Below are 20279 nucleotides of genomic sequence, written 5' to 3'. Positions count from 1 at the left end.
AGGAAATCCCAAGATGGCTTTGTATGTTGAAGTCAAGTACTTAAGTTTAATGGCATATTCGAAAAACTTTATGCTGTTAACTTCTTCTAATGGTAGAATCGTTAGAAATCTACACTAATAAACAGAGGTATACTAGCATGTACCGTATTCACTGTTTCATGGACTGAGGGTAAATGCCCTATTGTAAGACACCTCCAGTTGTGGGAGATTTCTTGGTACAGTAGTTTTATTTTATTTGTGTTATGTATAGGATTCTTTTTCTTTTCTCTTAGTTTCATTGGCTTTGGCTCTTTTTGGGTTGCCAAAAGAAAAATGCAGTGATTTTCTGAGACACCTGTACAAGATAGATTTTGTATGTGTAATTTTATTGCTAGATGACAAAAATGTACATAGCCTTTTTTCTTAAATATTTGGCTTATGGTAGAAAGAAGAGGGAGTTGTGGAGGAAAGACTTGGGGATCTATGATGGAGTAGAATATTGATTCTTATTTGTATTACCGTATTATGAGTTTATTACTGTATCATTTTGGAATTTATTTCTATTACTCTATTACTGTTCATATGCCTTAAGTATTTTTTGGTATATCACATGATTTGTGTATCTGGTTTTAGGTACTGAAAATTCTATACATGCCTTTTATGCTTAATGTTAATATGATTAACTTTCCATCTAACACTACATTTTCATTTCAAATATTTACACATTTAAAAGTTATCCTATTGATTCTTCTATCATGTTTTGTAGATTTTATGTCTTCGCATGGATTTGTCATATTCAATCTTAATATATTTGAATTACTGCTACAACATCTAGTTTTTCCAAGGATTCATATTTTAAACTTAATGCTAAGCCAATGCATGTGGAATTGTGAAGGCATTTTTTTTACCAGACAGATCTCTAAATAACTTAAACTCTAAAATCTTCAGACTGTAGAAGATAATGTAAGTAAACACAGTTAAAGATCTGCATGGTAACAAGTAAACACTTGTTAATAAAATGTACCCTGTTTATGACAAAAGATATAGAATCCCTGGAAATTAAGCAAATGTTTTAAATCATGCTAACTATATAATTAAGTATTAAGCACATATCTATTTGATAAATAAAATATGTTTGTAAACTGATTTCTTTGTGATGTAGCAAACATGTTCCTATTGGCAACCATTACAAGCTTCATAAAAAAAATTGCCTGAAATCTTGTGAGTTTTGGGCCAATTTTGCACAGAGGAATTTTTAATAATTTTATGTGATCGATTTCATGTTGCTAAGATTACTTTAGAGATATTTTCTGATTCTGTTATTAAAGGATATCTGTATTAAGTAGAACATAACATTTAATAAATATTTTCCATTGTAAGCTTTAGAAATATACAAATCTTTTTCTGCAATTGCTTTTCAAAATGTGGAAGCATTATGTTCATTATATAATATAATATCTATGAGACACTGAAATATATCCCTACCCATTAGAAGGTCAAATTCTATTGGATGTGATAGAGAAATTGGAGACTTATATCTGGCCAGATCTAACTCTCTTCCTAGATTATTTTTGCTTCCTTTTTTGATTTTTTTAAATATATGAGGGTTTGTGGCCTGTGGTCTTTGTAAAGCACACATTCCTAGAAACCTTTACGAAATTTATAGTGAAATTCAGCAGCAAAACTGTTGATGTTTAGTAACAAGTTATTATCATCACATTGATTTGATTTTTTAAAATATGCATACATAAAAATAATACGACATTGACACTTAGCCAGCAAAAGAAAGAAAAAAGAAAAGGCTACAAAATATTTAAAAAATTTAAACCCAATTGCTGAAAAGTCTTCCCTATACCTTTGTTTAAAAGCAATATTAATTTAGATGTTTACAGGCATCACAAAATACCAGTTGTTGCAAATCAGTTGTAGAGGTGTGCAAAATAATACTTAAAACATTCCCCATGCTTTATTATATATAATAATAAAAGGTATGATGCAATTGCATTAATTTTAATGATGCCCAGAGCTCCCCTTTTACATTTTAATTCCTTACATTGCTCAAAAAATGCTTGTGTGGAATTTAAAGAGAGGGGAAAAATTGCAGCCCTGGTCACAAAAACACCATCATATTCTTTAAAGAATCAGCAAAAAGCCATTGCCATTGGATGAACTACTTTGAAAACAATATATATATTTAAAACAACTGTATTTGTATTAGTAATTTTATTATCAGCTATATTCAATAGAATATATACTTAGAACTTGTCTTGAAGTTTCAGTGTCCCTATGGTTATGTGAACAAAATTTGTATTCTTGGCAGCTAGCTTGCGTTCACAGCCAGTTGAAGCATCCTGCAATGATGTGATTGCCAATCTTCTCTGTCATCTTCCTACAAGCAGTCAATGGAGAAGCCAGCAGGGAAGATTATAAGTTGCTTGAATAAATCTACCCCAATAGCACCCTCCTGTGTCACATGTGTATACCCTGTACTTCTTTCCCTGGCCTTCACAGGGACAGCAATTCCCTGCACCTCCCCCTTCCCCCTGTGTCAACCCAGCACTCCTTACCTGGAACTGCCTCGGCTTCCAATTTAACATGTTGGGGTTACAACAAGAAGCCTGGATTGCCATTGTTAAGCAGTGGGGTAACAAGACATCACATTTTATGACCGCATCACTTAGTGACAGTAAGAGGACTACATACAGGGCTTTTTTGTCATAGAACACACAGGAACAGTGTTCTGGCACCTTTTTTCAATGGATTTTCAAGAGTTGCGTTCTTTTCCTATTGTTTCCCTTCCTATCCTCGTTTGTTTTTGAAAATGCCCCACTGGCGTTACGGTGCGAGTGGGGTCCCCTCCAGCGCTATCTGCCTCCTCTAGGAGGAGCCATGAGGCACTGGAGCACCACAGCCAGAGTGTGGCTTGATTGTTTGGGTCAGACCATTTGGTATGTAAGCCAATGGTGGCGGTGGGAGACACAAACATGGAGGCCATCTTTCACGAGAGGGTGAGTGAGCCTTTTGCCTTCCCTTACAGCGTCCTAAAGAACCCGTATCCAAATCAACTGCAATGTTTGTTCATGTAACTACATTGGGGAGACCATGAAATGCCTGTTGTGATTCAGGGTCAGCCTGTGGGTTCGGCAGTTGGGTCGGACGAATCAGAGGAGGAGGGGGGTGTTGAAGACCTTGCTGAGGGGGTTGAAGATCTTGCTGATGATAGCCCTCAGGCAGGCCCCTCCCACTTGGTCACCATGGAGACCCAGCTGTGTGAGCCTGACAGTGTGGATGAAGATGACCCACAGCTGGCCCTGTTCAAGGACGCCCGACGCAGGAGGCAGTCAAGTAGGAGTAAACAGAGGAAGGCTGTGGGGCTTCTCGGAAGGAAGCAGAGAGAGGCCACGCCCTGAACTCTTTATAAAGGGAATGTTTGGGGAGGGCTGGTTTGCTGAAAGCAACCGCTCAGATAGTGTTTCAAAGCTCCTGCATCTTGGTTCGTGTCTTGTTTGTTTTTTGTAGTAATAAATTTGGCAGACGTCATTCCAGCCTCTTGCCGTTTATAAAGGGGTTGCCTTTTCTGCAGGGCCGGTAGCAGGTTGGTACAGAACAATGCCTCCGAACAAGGCTCCATGAGCACGAACTGTCCATCAAATGCAAAGAAAAACGGTCTCAGGTATGGGCTCACACTATCGAGCACAACCATACTTTCAATTTTACACAGGCCAGAGTCACTGCTCACGATATAACCAATGGCGGCCGGCTGTTAAAAGAGGCTTGGTTATCCAATCAGTATTCTGTTAACTGGCATATTGAGCCATTGCCAGCCTACCAGATGTTGCACCGACATGTATTATCATGCAGGAGGACTGAATGGATGAACCAACAATGACTTCTCAGCGTGAGCAGGGAGGCAGAGGACCATATGCTCTCACTAGTCTATATATTGGCACAGCAGGAGGTGATGCAGAACAGACCCGTGGACATCAGGAGAAGGCATTTGACCAATGTGGACAGCACGATGGAGGAGCGACCAGCCGAGATGGCAACATCGCATGCAGAAGAGTCACTCAGGCGGCAAGATGATCGTGTGCGGCAATACAAGCCATGGTATTTTCTGTGACACTTGGATCCAAGTGAAAGTTCGACATTTAAGATGCAGGACAGGAAGAGTATGACACTTTTGAACTTTAATGTGGAAGGAGATTCCTGAGAATATGGTAAACAGCCAAGTAGAAATGATGGCTCTTTAACAAATACTTTTTGTTTATTTATTTTAATTCCATTTATATCCCGCCCTTCTCCGAAGACTCAGGGCGGCTTACAAGCTTAGCAGTAGCCTTCATTCTATGTATATGCCTGCTTATTAGGGCTTTCACACACCCCCTAAGCGGCATTATTACAAAGTTAGCTTAATTGCCCCCAACAATCTGGGTCCTCATTTTACCTACCTCGGAAGGATGGAATGCTGAGTCAACCTTGAGCCTGGTGGGATGCGAACCTGCACTAATTGCAGGCAGCTGGTGTTACTTAAGGAGGCATTAGCCCACTGCTCCACCAAGGCTCAAAATAAACCCAGAGATTTTGCCCAGGGCACAATTGATCAGTGGTAGGATTCAAATAGGTGAACAGCCAGTTCTCTGTGTGGATGCCACTTCTAGAAGTCCATTCTGGGCCTGGGCAACAAAAAGTTAGCTACTGGTTCTGCCGAAGTGGTTCAAACCAGCTGAATCCCCCCACTGCAAATGACCATTCTCAAATTATCTTTTTTGGACACATATGAAGACCCAGTTCTCTGGAAAAGCTCTAATGCTGGGAAAGGTAAGGAAAGAAAAACAGGATTACCAAAAAAGGTGGATGGGCATAGCTACAGTATCATTGACCGATTTGAAAGAAAAGATTAGAGACAGATCTTGTTGGGAAAAATCTTGTGTGGTTTCTAGGAGTCAAAAATGACCTGTTGGCATATAATTAGCAAAAAAAAAGATAATGCAAGCAAATAATGTAATGTAATCCAAAAAACTAAAGTGATACATACATTTATTATAACTATATGTGACACTGTGTTTCAAAAGTAGTGGAACTGAAGTGAAGGGAGTTTGTTTTGCAATCTTGAGGCAATAACAGTGATTGTTACTCCTAACTGCAGCTGTTTTTACTACCCTGGCTATTGCCACCTGTCTTCTGTATCCCTGAAAAGAAAGGAGAAGGTACTAGAATCTTCTTTTCTGCTCCTCTGTACTGTCCTGTGAAAATGATCCTAGAATGTTTTTTGGTCATTGTATATTATTATTTGTTTCATTTATTTCTAAGTTGTGCTATGAGAACTTGTTATCCTGAAAAAATCTAAATAATTGAATATAATTAACTGAAGAAATTTTAATTAATGACATAACAATTGTTGGAACTTACCTAAACCATCAATGCAACTCTTCATTGAGTCATTTTCAGGTTTTACTGAGATTAAAACTGGACAGAAACAAGCAGCAGAAAGACATTAGAGATTACATGAAATCAGGCCAGAACTGTCAAGTATGAAACTTTGGCAGCTGTGTGCCTCTGCGTTTCAATTTGCCTTTAGATAAAAGGGATGGGAGGTGTTACTTTCAAGTTGGTAGATGGAGAAACGAAGCTTCTTCGATTCAGCTGCAGACCATGGGAGCCTGAAGCCTTGTCAAGGACATCAGAAAAGGTGTGGATTTGAAGCAGATGGTTCCCATAAGTGGATTTGTTGATATGGATTATGTAAGACATTGGGGATTTGGCTGGGAAGTTTATTGTTTAAGTATAATGGGTTTGGGAACCTCAGAGTTTGCTTCAACATAACCACGCAGTGTATTCAATAAACTTTAAGATTTTCAGAAATGAAATTAATCTCGAGTTTTATTTGGATTCTTGAGCTGAATATTGACAACATTTTACTGATTACTGCTTACAAGATTTGCCATATTTTAGATGTGAGTACAGTCATAGAACAGTCAACGTCTGACTGATTTCCGCTTACCCAGTCTGCTTACTGGCATTTTTGGAGGTATTCTACATATCTTTTTTAAAAATGAGCTCTGTTTTTAAAACTATTTTTGTACCTTCTTCTGTTGTCAACATAGAGAAAGCATAAATCACAAAATGAGGAATACAAACAGAGCCAGTTTGGTGGTTATGTCCAGTAACCACATCCCTAGGGGTTTTAATTACTTTATTGAGGCTCTAAAGTTATTCCCCAGGTCTCACAAGAAACATAAAGTCCCAATAAGTCTTGAGTTTGCACAACCAAGACACAAAATTAAAGGCACATACAAAATTCAGTGACAAGGCACAAGTTCACAAAGCACAGATGAAGTCCAGGCAAAGTCTGAAATCCAAGCATGATAATCAAAGCCAAGGTCCAAGTCCGGAATCCAAGGCCAAATCATGAGGTCAGCAAACAACGTACAGGTTTGGAATCCTGAAAGCAGGAGTCACAAAGTCAGAGCACACACTCAGCAGGAAACAGACAGGTTGTCTCCAGCATTGTTTTGCTCCACGCATTGGGCTAAGTAGCCGCCACTGGTGCATCTCATTAGGAGGGGTGAGGTTGTCTCCTTGCGAGTAGCTTGCTGACATTTGTTGCATCTCCCTCCTGCCCTATGCACCCTGGAAACCAGTGGAGGAGGCAGTTCCTCATCCCCACTAACTGACTGTGCAATGTCCCTTCTCTTCCTTGCACTTCTGGCCAGTCAGGCAAGCCTCCTGTTTGCAGCTGTATCTCTTCTGTTTCTTCTTCAGCCAGGCATTTAGTTGATCGCTCCTCTGGCAGCCCTTCCAAGGTTTCTGGCCTCTCCACTTCTTGCTCATTCATTCCTGCTACAGAGTCTTCTGCATCTTCCTGATTCTCCTCCATGCCCCACTCTAAAATCCACATAGCTGACTTTTCCTCATTGTCCGAGCCAGCATCCAGAGAAACAATTATAGGTTAAGCATCAATCTAGAAAGTAGGAGATCATGAGTATCATAGTTCCAACAGAGATGATTAAAGCAGAACTCTGAGGCTTGAAAGTTCCTCAAAGAACATGTTTATTACTTACAAAGTATCGGCATGGTCAAAGGTGAAACCAAATCTGAATACACAAGTAACAATTGCCAATTACAAAGTTAAAGTCTCACTTACAAAACTATGCAACTACATCCCCCAATATACTTATTTGGGAGGCTTTTTATGCAGTGGCCAGTCTCTAGCCTCAGGAGCAGCAGATGACCTTGGTTCCCACAGGACAGAAGATTATTTTGACTAATGAAGCACCTGGGCAACCCCCCTCCCTCTGTTCTATGTGGTAACCTAAAATGAGAAGAAAAAATGGCTGCAGCCATGCTCATTGTAGAGTTGACACATGAGTTCTAGTCCCATCTTAAAGGTGAGAGCCAGCTGAGTGAACTTGGGCCAGTCACTCTCTTTTAGCCCAACTCAGTTCACAGGATTGTTGTGGGAAAATAGGATGAGAAAAATGTGTTGTATATTTTAGCTGCTTTAAGTTACTTGTAAAATAATAAAGATATAAATAAATATCAAAAGAAATGATAAAGATTAACATAGATGCAGAGTTGGCATGGGGAAAAACAAAGCTCGTTAGAGAAGCATAGATAAGGAATTGTATCCAGTGGCATACAATCCAGAGCTTTCTGATATTAGACTCACAAGGAAAGTGATGTTTGTTGATATCCCGCTCCCTTACCATATCCTACTTTAATTTTTGTGTAGTACAATCTATATATTTAATCATCTTGGAAACCTTTGGAAGTGAGAAGAAAGTGAATTGATTAAAATTGCTCGCGTTTTTGCTGTGCTGCTGAACATCTTCAGTGGAGTCATTATTTTAACCAGTATAGCCTTAAATGGGTTTATTGAATTGAACTGAGTTGAATACTTTATTTGACCAAGTATGATTGGACATCCAAGGAGTTTGTCTCCAGTGCAAATTGTATATTCTGCTTCTAGTCATTGGTGTGGGATTTGGAGTGTAGTTCTCAAAAATTTCGAATTCTTAATGTTTTCTGTATTTGTTTTTGGGGGGTTTTTGTCTCAAACATTTCATTACAAGCCAAATAACATCATTCAGTGCATGGGAGAGTGACATTTGCTTGCTTGTTTGTTTACATATATTGTAGCTTGCCCTGCCAGTCTTGATAGGCATATGGTTTCTTCTTTACACTATTCCTGCGTATCTGGGTGTAAGGAAGTTGTGCTTTAAACTGTTTCCTTTCCTGACTTTGGATTGTATCTTTAAATTATATGTAGGTGGGATTTATCACTCAATATGATCTGATGATTGATTTGTCAGTGTCAGAATCTGTTTATATCACATTCATATAATGTATGTTTAAAACATCCCCCCCCCATGGATTCTGCCATCTCCTGAGGAAGGAGGAGCACATGTGGATTCAGCCTGCCTTAGGTTATTTCAAAGACCAAGGGAAACCTTTTGAACTGGGGGAACAAAAGGGAGGGTTAGAGAAGAAGGCATCTGGCCTGTGTCTCCATTTGAATCTGTAGAGGAAGAAGGCAATAACCATAAAGATTCGAAGTTCCTTTTTTTCACACGAAAGGGATGACACAAAGTAAAATGATCGGGGGCTGACCAAATGGGGTTGAGGGAAGGGGGGTTGAACCGGGAACTCTTTATAAAGTTTCAATTTGTAAAACAATACCAAGTCCTGTCTTGTATTTCCACAACTAAGCATGTCCTAGTAAAAGTTCCTTTTGGACTAGAACTGACTCCAAGAGTTTTTGTTTCCCTAAGACGTGGATTGGGGTGGGTCCTGACAGTCAGAATGTTAATATTTCAGGAACTTCCAAACATATTTTTGGATTGGTCTAAAATGCCAACAGTTTCCCAGTGAAAATTAGTTGAATTTACGTGTTAAGAGATTAAGGAATTTTCTGAATATTAATTGATATTTGTGGCTGTGTTCTGCTAATCTTCTATATATATCCTATAAAGTTCAAAACTAACATGCACATAATATTTACTAAATTTGGATTGTAAGTTCCTAATATGGAAATCTCCTTGTGCAGAATTCTGCATAATATAGAAAAAAGTTTTAAGACTGGTGTTGAATAATTTATTGTCCAGTCACATATAGTAGTGGTTGCTTCTTTCGCTTGCGTAGTTCGCTATTGCTTTGGAGGCTTTTTGTTCTATAGCAGATTTGAGGACTGCAGCTTTCAGGAGGTAGTAAATTAAAAATAGATGCCAAAATATTTATAGGCCTTCACATGTCCAATTGAGATGATATTGATTTTCCATGTGTAACGTTGGTTAGAGTGACACCTTGTGTGTATTGCTATCTGTATGAATTAAGCTGAAAAACTGAAATTTTTAAATGTATTTTATGAGGAAAAAATATTCACAGCAATGCTTGCTCCCCAAAAGGTTTTACCTTTATATTGCTGTTAATTTAATGTATGTACCAAGTTCAGAATTGTCATGAAAAAAATTAAAAACTAATATTTTCATACCACACTTATAGCAAAAATGGTTTTAAATAGAGCCTTAACTAGGACAAGTAACAAGCAGTTTCTAGTCTGATTTTGGAAAATGGAAATGTTGCCTAACAAACTGAAGAATACAAATGTGCAGAAAAGGCACAGAGAAATAATAAGACATACAAAGGGTCCTATAGATTTTGGGTTAATGGGTTTAATTATTATTCAGCTAAATTGTTGGAAAATTGATAGGATATTGTTGCTTTAAGTAATAAATAACAAAGAATTTATAAATAAATAGCATCTGTTGGAAGTTCACCTAAAAAAAGTAATTTAACTTTTGGATGTCAAGAAAAGGGGAGAAAACATTACACAGAAATTGAACTCTTTACTATTGTCAGGTCAGGTAAAGAAGGATACAGGATGTGGCAAGTGAAGAAAGAATGGGTGTGGGCAACTTATCTGATCAACTTGCAATCTTGCTGACTTCCTACTTATGGGAAGCCAGCAGGAAATATTTCAGATTGTGATCATGTGACCATGGGATGTTGCAACTGGTTGTAAGTGTAAGCTGTCTGTCAAAGCACTTGAATTATATTCATGTGACCAAATGAGCTGTCTTCTAGGACCAGTTGCAAGTTCAGATATTTGCTGAACAAAATGGTTGTAACTCAAGTATTACCTGTAAGTAATTTCAGAACTGGAGAATATATCGAAATAGGATTGCTAGGTGAAAACCCATTAAATTAAGAGTATGTACAGTAAGATACAAGTCCCCACACCCATATGACATATATAAGCTTATTAATCATAATTGTGTTAGGGCATAGTATAACAGAAAAGCAGTTTTCAACAATTTATTTTGCAAAATAATTCATTATGCTCATTTTTTTTACTGGTTTACTTTTTCCAGTACTAGCTTCAGTTTAAGTAAATTTTGTGTAGTGAATTATTGGGGAAAAATTTAATGGAAGTTTCCTCTATTGTTAGGATTATTTTAATGTGTTAAGATTTATATATTGGTTATCAACTAATTTTCTTTAGTATTACACTATGGAATGTAAGTTATGAATGAAATTTGGTGCATAAAGAGGACTGTGCAATGTTTGATATAAAGTTTGCATTAAATTCTAATATTTTCCCCCAGCTAATGATTTTGATATGGGCAAATATCTTTTCCTATTGTGTCACATGTATTTACCCAGGAATATTGTCAGTTGTAATTCTGGTAAGTCTGGAGAAGATGTTACAACTTACAGTAGTATGCCACTAACTATCTGCAACATTTAGGCTTAAATTAAAGAAAGTAGGGGAAAGCGCTAGGCCAGTCAGGTATGAATTAAATCATATCCCTGTTGAATATACAGTAGAGGTGACAGATTTAAGGAATTAGATCTGATAGAGTGCCTGAAGAACTATGGACAGAGGTTTGCAACATTGTACAAGAGGTAGCAACTAAAACCATCCCCCCCAAAAAAGAAATGCAAGAAAGCAAAATGGCTGTCTGAGGAAGCTTTGCAAATAGCTGAGGAAAGGAGGGAAGTGAAAGGCAAGGGAGAAAAAGAAAGATACGCTCAATTGAATGCAGAATTCCAGAGAATAGCTAGAAAAGAACGCCTTCTTAAATGAACAGTGCAAAGAAATAGAAGAAAACAATATAATACGGAGGACCAGAGATCTTTTCAAGAAAATTGGAGAGATGAAGGTAACGTTTAATGCAAAAATGGGCATGATAAAGGACCAAAATGGCAGGGACCTAACAGAGGCAGAAGAGATTAAGAAGAGGTGGCAAAATTACACAGAAGAACTACAAGAATGAGCTTAACATCCCTGATAATCACAATGAGGTGGCCACTGACCTTGAGCCAGACATCCTAGAATGTGAAGTGAAGTGGGCCTTAGAAAAGCTGAGCAACAACAAAGCTAGTGGAGGTGACAGTATTCCAGCTGAGCTATTCAAAATCTTAAAAGACGATGCAGTAAAAGTGCTACACTCAATTTGCCAGCAAATTTGGAAAACTCAACAGCGGCCACAGGATTGGAAAAGATCAGTTTACATTCCAATTCCAAAGAAAGGCAGTGCCAAAGAATGTTCAAACTATCGCACCATTGCACTCATTTCTCATGCTAGTAAAGTTATGCTTAAAATTCTACAAGCTAGACTCCAGTATGTGGATCGAGAACTACCAGAAGTACAGGCAGGATTTTGAAGAGGCAGAGGAACTAGAGATCAAATTGCTAACATACGCTGGATCATGGAGAAAGCTAGAGAGTTGCAGAAAAACATCTACTTCTGCTTCATTGACTATGGTAAAGCCTTTGATTGTGTGGATCATAACAAACTGTGGCAACTCCTTAAAGAGATGGGCATACCAGACCATCTTATTTGTCTCTTGAGAAATCTATATGCGGGCCAAGAAGCAACAGTGAGAACTGGACACGGAACCACTGATTGGTTCAAAATTGGGAAAGGAGTCCGGCAAGGCTGTATACTGTCGCCTTGCCTATTTAACTTATATGCAGAGCACATCATGAGAAAGGCAGGGCTAGATGAATCAAAAGTTGGAATTAAGATTGCCGGAAGAAACATCAACAACCTAAGATATGCAGACGATACCACTCTAATGGCAGAAAGTGAAGAAGAGCTAAAAAGCCTCTTGTTGCGGGTGAAGAAGGAGAGTGCAAAACTTGGGTTAAAACTAAACATTACGAAAACCAAGTTCATGGCATCTGGCCCTCTCAATTCCTGGCAAATAGATGGGGAAGAAATAGTGACAGATTTTATTTTCCTGGGCTCCAAGATCACTGCAGATGGGGATTGTAGCCAAGAAATTAAAAGACGCTTGCTCCTTGGGGGGAAAGCCATGGCAAATCTAGACAGCACACTAAAAAGCAGAGACATCACCCTGTCAACAAAAGTGCGTATAGTCAAGGCTATGGTCTTCCCAGTTGCAATGTATGGCAGTGAAAGCTGGACCATAAGAAATGCTGAGCGCCCAAGAATTGAAGCCTTTGAACTATGATGCTGGAGAAGACTCCTGCGAGTTCCTTGGACTGCAAGGCAATCAAACCGGTCAGTCCTAGAGGAGATCAACCCTGACTGCTCTTTAGAAAGCCAGATCCTGAAGCTAAAACTCAAATACTTTGGCCACCTAATGAGAAGGAAGGACTCACTGGAGAAGAGCCTAATGCTTGGAAAAATTGAGGGCAATAGAAGAAGGGGACGACAGAGAATGCGGTGGCTGGATGGAGTCACTGAAGCAGTAGGCGTGAGCTTAGATGGACTCCAGAAGATGGTAGAGGACAGGAAGGCCTGGAGGAACATTGTCCATAGGACCGCGATGGGTCGGACACGACTTCGCATCTAACAACAACAACATCTGCAACGTATCTTGGAATATAATTATGGAGATATTAATAGCATCTAAGATTATGAATACCCTGTTTGGTAATTGAAATTTGTGAATACTGGGTAGATCAATAATAGCCTAGAAGTTTACAGAAAAATCAGAAAATAAATCAAAATAGTATTTCTAGGCAGAGTTGTAAAATGCATATTTCCAAATGGTTCAGAGGGTCATATTTTGACAAATCCATGGTAGAAGATAGACTTCTAGTGAGCAGCAACAAAATAATTTGACCAAGGCAGATATTATCACAATTTTGGTTGTTGCCATCATAGCAGTGTATGTCTTACTTTGGTCATTTCTTATTTGAAAAATTATCCTACTGAAACAGAAAGACATTTTTCAGGGTTTTTTTAAACTCTACAATCTATAAAGTGGTGCCCCAAACATTCTTGTAATGAAGAATTCATTTTAAAAAAATTGCAATATAAATAATTAAGGTATTCATGGCTGAAGGGGACATAAAGGGGGCATAAAAATGTGTTCCAGCTAGAGTCCATTCAGTGGAGGAAACATCTGAGATCCAGCCTTTAGGTCTATATCTTCCATTTCCCAAGGGAAGGCAAACAGTCTGGTGAGATTCTTGTAATATACTGTAGGTGATCAACAATAAGATATCTGTTTGGGTTTATCTAGTTGCTTGCACCTGAAATTAATCTCACCAGATTCATGCACCTGGGAAGGAGAAAAACATGGAGAAAAATAGGGAATGGTTACTGGAATTGGGTATGTGTAGTTTAACTTCCCAGTTGCAATGTATGGCAGTGAAAGTTGGACCATAAGAAAGGCTGAGCGCCAAAGAATTGAGGCCTTTGAACTATGGTGCTGGAGAAGACTCCTGCGAGTTCCTTGGACTGCAAGGCGATCAAACCGGTCAGTCCTAGAGGAGATCAATCCTGACTGCTCTTTAGAAGGCCAGATCCTGAAGCTAAAACTCGAGAAGGAGAAGAGCCTAATGCTGGGAAAGATTGAGGGCAATAGAAGAAGGGGACGACAGAGAATGAGGTGGCTGGATGGAGTCACTGAAGCAGTAGGCATGAGCTTAAATGGACTCCAGAAGATGGTAGAAGACAGGAAGGCCTGGAGGAATGTTGTCCATAGGGTTGCGATGAGTCGGACACGACTTTGCAGCTAACAACAACAAATTTTAGACAATCAATGACCTAATAGATTTTTCAGTTTTAATTTCCAACATTTAGTTTTAATGTTTGATGTTTATCTTTCCCAAGATTTTTAATATACTCCCAATTCATCTATCACCATTCCTCACAAAATCTAAATTCAAACTACACATCCCGTCTACTTAACTTCTCACCCTCTATGTCAACAAATTAAGGATACAATATGATATCCTTCCTTTTTGCTAGTTTTCAGTTTGTTTTTAACTAGTAATCAAAAAATTTTATTTCAGTATTTAATTCTTCCTCTCTCTTCCTCTTTTGTAACTGCTATCTCTTGCTTAAACTAATATTCGTTTTAATGTTCCATATAGACAGGTTTATTACTTTCATCAATACGTTTTTAGCTTATCTACATTATTCACCTTTACATGACCTTTATGCACAAATCAATATTCAAATTAGCTATTAGTATTTATACTGCTAAATTTTAATGACCAATTTTTTTTTTGTTGACATAGAGGGTGAGAAGTTAAGTAGACGGGATGTGTAGTTTGAATATTAGATTTTGTGAGGAATGGTGATAGATGAATTGGGAGTATATTAAAAATCTTGGGAAAGATAAACATCAAACATTAAAACTAAATGTTGGAAATTAAAACTGAAAAATCTATTACGTCATTGATTGTCTAAAATTTGTTGTTGTTAGCTGCAAAGTCGTGTCCGACTCATCGCGACCCTATGGACAACATTCCTCCAGGCCTTCCTGTCTTCTACCATCTTCTGGAGTCCATTTAAGCTCACGCCTACTGCTTCAGTGACTCCATCCAGCCACCTCATTCTCTGTCGTCCCCTTCTTCTATTGCCCTCGATCTTTCCCAGCATTAGGCTCTTCTCCTTCTCGAGTTTTAGCTTCAGGATCTGGCCTTCTAAAGAGCAGTCAGGATTGATCTCCTCTAGTACTGACCGGTTTGATCGCCTTGCGTCCAAGGGACTCGCAGGAGTCTTCTCCAGCACCATAGTTCAAAGGCCTCAATTCTTTGGCGCTCAGCCTTTCTTATGGTCCAACTTTCACTGCCATACATTGCAACTGGGAAGTTAAACTACACATACCCAATTCCAGCAACCATTCCCTATTTTCCTAATTCACTTTTTCACTTTTACTAATTCACTCTAAAGCTTTCCCTGCGCAGAGCCTTAAGTAACACCAGCTGCCTGCAATTAGTGCAGGTTCGCATCCCACCAGGCTCAAGGTTGAGTCAGCCTTCCATCCTTCCGAGGTAGGTAAAATGAGGACCCAGATTATTGGGGGCAATAAGCTGACTTTGTAATAATGCTGCTTGTGGGGGGGTGAAATCCCTAATAAGCATATACATAGAATGAAGGCTATTGCTAAGCACATTCATTTGTGCTTTAAATTGTAAGCCGCCCTGAGTCTTTGGAGAAGGGCAGGATATAAATGGGATTTTAAAAAAAGACCAAATGGGAGATCCGCTCCAGGTTTTCCAGCCAGCCCGCCCAGTTTCTGAGTCAAATGTGTCCTTAGAGCACAGGTCGGCAACCTGCGGCTCCGGAGCCGCATGCGGCTCTTTGAGCTGTCTCTTGCGGCTCCCAGCCGCCCGGTGCGCGCGCACCTCTTCCAACGGGCAGTGGTGCGCGCGCACCTCTCCAAATGGAGAGTGGCACCGCCCGTTTGGAGAGGTGCACGCGCACCTCCCCGAATGGGCGGAGGTGCGCGCGCACCTCCCCAAACCTTTGGAGAGGTGCGCGCGTACCTCCGCGCGAATGGGCAGCGGTGCCGCTCTTTCAGGAAGCCCGCCTCGGCCCGTCTGTGAAGCTGCCGAAAGCGGCAGCTTAGCAGACGGGCCGCGGCAGCTTCCGCAAAGAGCGGTGCCCCTGCCCATTCCGAAAGGTGCGCGCGCACCTCTCCGAACGACCGGAGGTGCGCGCGCACCTCCCCAAACCTTTGGGGAGGTGCGCGCGTACCTCCGCGCGAACGGGCAGCGGTGCCGCTCTTTCAGGAAGCTGCCGCTTTCGGCAGCTTCCTGAAAGAGCGGCGCCGCTGCCCCTTCGCTTTCGGCAGCTTCCTGAAAGAGCGGCGCTGCTGCCCCTTCGCTTTCGGCAGCTTCCTGAAAGAGCGGCGCCGCTGCCCCTTCGCTTTCGGCAGCTTCCTGAAAGAGCGGCGCCGCTGCCCCTTCGCTTTCGGCAGCTTCCTGAAAGAGCGGCGCTGCTGCCCCTTCGCACGGAGGTACGCGCGCACCTCCCCAAAGGTTTGGGGAGGTGCGCGCGCAACTCCGGTCGTTCGGAGAACGGGCAGCGGTGCCGCTCTTTCAGGAAGCTGCCGCTTTCGGCAGCTTCCTGAAAGAGTGGCGCCGCTGCCCCTTCGCTTTCGGCAGCTTCCTGAAAGAGCGGCGCCGCTGCCCCTTCGCTTTCGGCAGCTTCCTGAAAGAGCGGCGCCGCTGCCCCTTCGCTTTCGGCAGCTTCCTGAAAGAGCGGCGCTGCTGCCCCTTCGCACGGAGGTACGCGCGCACCTCCCCAAAGGTTTGGGGAGGTGCGCGCGCACCTCCGGTCGTTCGGAGAGGTGCGCGCGCACCTCTCGGAATGGGCAGGGGCGCCGCTCTTTGCGGAAGCTGCCACGGCCCGTCTGCAAAGCTGCCGAAAGCGGCAGCTTTGCAGACGGGCCGTCGCCATCGGGCAACCGGGAACCGGTTCCATCTCATTTTTTTAAAAATGGCAGCCGCGTGCGTCCGCGCATGCGCAAAAAACCTTTTTGCGCATGCGCGTGCATGGACACACGCACGCGGCTCCCTCTTTTTTTAATTTGTGATGGAACCGGTTCCCAGTGGCTCTTTTTCTTTTTTAGGTTGCCGACCCCTGCCTTAGAGCTAAGCAGCTGCTCTGACTGCAGCATTCCCCACCTGCCTTTCAAGTTGGGATAAATTACAGCTGCTCTTCAACTTTAGAAGGAAAGACGCCCAGACCCCAGCCTGTAAAAAATCACAGACTGCAGCTTCTACTCCAATTGGTCCCGCTTTCCCTGCGCAGACTAAATGGGAGATCCGCTCCAGGTTTTCCAGCCAGCCCTGTCCCTAAAGTTTCAGCACCCGGCGTATAAGACGACCCCTGACTTTTGAGAAGATTTTCATGGGTTAAAAAGTCATCTTATATGACGGAAAATACAGTAAATATGAACCAGCAGTGTGCAGCAGCAGTCAAAAGTAATACAATCCTTGGTTTTATAAACAGAGGCATAGAATCAAAATCATGTGAAGTATTAATACCGCTTTATAAACCCTTAGTAAGGCCACACCTGCAATACTGCATCCAGTTTGGTTACCACATTAGAAAAAAATATGTTGAGACTTTGGAAAATGTACAAAGAAGACCAACTAAGATGATTAAAGGCCTGGAGACTAAAACATAAGAACAGTTGCAGAATTTGGGTTTGGCTAGTCTAGGGGGACATGATAGCAGGATGTTAGGCATATGGTGTTAGCCTACAATGTTGGGTTGAAAATATATTAACCAAGATGTTATGTCTTTAAGATGTTAATTGGCCAATGGGTGTGTAAGTGTTCTCATGGCCATAAGAGGGAGCTAGTAACGTAGCTTCTTTCTCTCTCTGAATTCACTGCTCTCTACTGTTACTGTTTTTGCTCTGTTATCTGAACTGTGTATTGATCTCTGGACCGGTAAGAAGACTTTGTATTTTGGATTACTTCTTGGACCGTTGCTATTGTGTATGACCTGGACTGTTTATTTTTTGACTGTGCATTTTTTATTCTTGCACCACCTCAAAAGTAAACTACTTTTTGCTTTTACAACTCAGTGTACTCTTGTGTTTACTGTGTAACTCTTGCTGCTCTCAGTACCCTTTCTTGTCTGTGCAACTCCTTGGTAGCACAAGGAGATCTCTGCACAACAATTTCCTTAACACAGGATTCCAGTATTTGAGAGTCTATCATAAAAAGAAGGGAATCAACTTATTTCCCAAAGCATCAGAGGGCAGGACAAGAAACAGTGGATGGAAACTAATCAGGGAGAGAAGCAACCTGGAATTAAGGAGAAACTTCCTAAAAGTGAGAACAATTAACCAATGGAATAGCTTGCCATCAGAAGTTGTGGGTGCTTTAAGAGACTGGACAATGACTTGTAGTAGAATATCATTTATCCTACTACACCAAAGAGAGTTGGAACTAATGCCTTTTCTTTCTTTTCCCCTTCTTTTCTACACTTTTCCTCTTTCCTTCCCCTATTTTTCCTATTTTTGTTTTTTGTATTTTATATTATAAACTAATAAAAAGGATAAAACCTGACAGTTACTTGTCTGGAATAGTATAAGGTCTCCTGCTTGAGTAGGGGGTTGGAATTGAAGACCTCCAAGGTCCCTTTCAGCTCTATTATCATTGAACTTGCAGGGGCGTCCATTCAGCTTGTAAAAAGCTTAGGTTCATCTGGATCAAAATAGTCTTATTTGCTTCTATCAAATTGTTTTTTGACTTTGGTTTCGAGGAACAACTTGAAGCTTTATTTGATTCTGGTGCAATCACAAATTTCATAGAGCTATAGTCAGGAGAAGAGTTACAGATACCTAGAGTAAACCTGTGAAGGTAAGGTAGAGATGATACGCAGCCTCTAAGAGCTGGTACCAACATAGTGTACAGTACCATTGTTAACAATTGAAGAGCGTGCTCTTACGTAAGCCATAATCTTCAAGAACTTATTGTGTTAGGGTTGACATGGCTAAAGCTACATAACCCAGTAGTAGACTGGGAGAGGAGAGCTCTTTTATTTCATTCTCCTAACTGCCAGCACCACCACCAAATTGCTGAATAGCAATATATATAGCTTCATAGTGCTTTACAGCTCTCTAAGCGGTTGCAGAGTCAGCATATTGCCCCCAACATCTGAGTCCTCATTATACCAATCTCGGAAGGGTGGAAGTCTGAGTCAACCTTGAATTGTTGAGAATTAAACTGCCAAACTACTTGCAGTCGGCAGTCAGTAGAACTAGCCTGCAATACTGCATTCCTACAAGACAGGTCATTCAGTGGCTACCAATGTTGATGACAAGGTGCTGTCTTCAGACATGGAAGATGTCTCCCTTATGTTTTAGTGCATGGGAACAACAATAGGAGAAGAGAACTGCCTTTATTTTTTATTTGCGGGCTTTCTAGTTGTATTTGTGACTTGTTATGTTGTTTCTTAGAAGGGCATTACGTGTTTGATCTTTATAGATTCATTCATTAGACTTTGGTCTCCTTCAGCTTATTCTTGGTTTCAAATCAGTTCAGTATCTAGGTAATTGTCAGAGACTACTGTTGCAAACTGCTTGAAGAGGCATTGTACCTCAGAGTACTTTATCAGAGTAATAACCAGTGACAGTTGAAGATAGTTGAATGCTTTCAGATGCCTGAATATTTGCATATTTTATAAAATCATGAATAATTCTCTGTATAATGTAAGAAAGCAAGCTTCCTTTATTTATAAAACTTCACCTTTTCTGTTGATATTCTTTATGCAATATTTTATACCCTTACAATGCTGTAAATTCAAATACAAATTTATATTGTTTTTACATACTCATGTATCTGAGTATTATCATTTTTAAAGATACTAATTAATTCTTAAAAATGCATATGACTTGACTTGGATATGATATGATATGATGTGAAATGTATATGATATGACCTGATAAATATATTCCACGTGGCCTAATATATGATCATCTTAAGTTCCTTGAACACCAAAATAGGGATATGCTTTTGGTTTAAGGAATTTCTCAATGTAAAATAAAACTGTATTGCATTGATATGTGGCTTAGACAAGAAGCAATGAGATAAGCTGAGGGGAATGTATTATTTGCTGCTAAGAAATGGGACACTGTTGAATAGGATTAAAAAAAAAGTCCTAAAAAATGAGTGGATAATGTCTGATTTGTAAATTTATAATTTACCTCATTCTTTTTTTCCCCACTAGTTGGTGTTGTTCGCTGTCCAATTTGTGGCCAGGAATGTGCAGAAAGACACATTATTGACAACATCTTTGTGAAGGATACTACTGAGGTTCCCAGTAGTACAGTAGAAAAGTCAAATCAGGTGTGTGTCTTAAATATTTTGGGGATTCCTAACACTGCCAAATATATGATATTCCATTGACAAATATAAACTAATGCTTGGTGAAAAATTCAGTTGCATGTTTTGTGTATAAAAACAGGACAGAAAAAGCAAAAATAGGTAAGAGCACTCCTTTCTTTAGTATTTTATCCTCAGAAAATATACTGACATTGTATATGTTTTACTGACTGAAATGTTGCCA

At 40.3% G+C, this 20279-nt stretch overlaps 1 protein-coding gene across 2 annotated transcripts in view; it reads left to right on the top strand.

Moving 5' to 3' along the window:
• The window catches only part of TRIM24 (tripartite motif containing 24), a 59944-nt gene that overhangs the window by 1200 nt on the left and 38465 nt on the right, over positions 1 to 20279 (top strand). For both annotated transcript variants that reach the window (XR_014492897.1, XM_083366041.1), the window contains exon 2: positions 19941 to 20059. Coding sequence is in view for 1 of the 2 variants with exons in the window: in XM_083366041.1 (XP_083222167.1) it covers positions 19941 to 20059 (119 nt within the window). In the remaining variant the exon portion in view is untranslated. The remainder of the gene's footprint in view (positions 1 to 19940; positions 20060 to 20279) is intronic.

Source organism: Vipera ursinii (assembly GCF_947247035.1).
Source record: "Vipera ursinii genome assembly, chromosome: 6".
Lineage (NCBI taxonomy): Eukaryota > Metazoa > Chordata > Lepidosauria > Squamata > Viperidae > Vipera > Vipera ursinii.
This window is presented reverse-complemented; position numbering and strand designations above follow the sequence as displayed.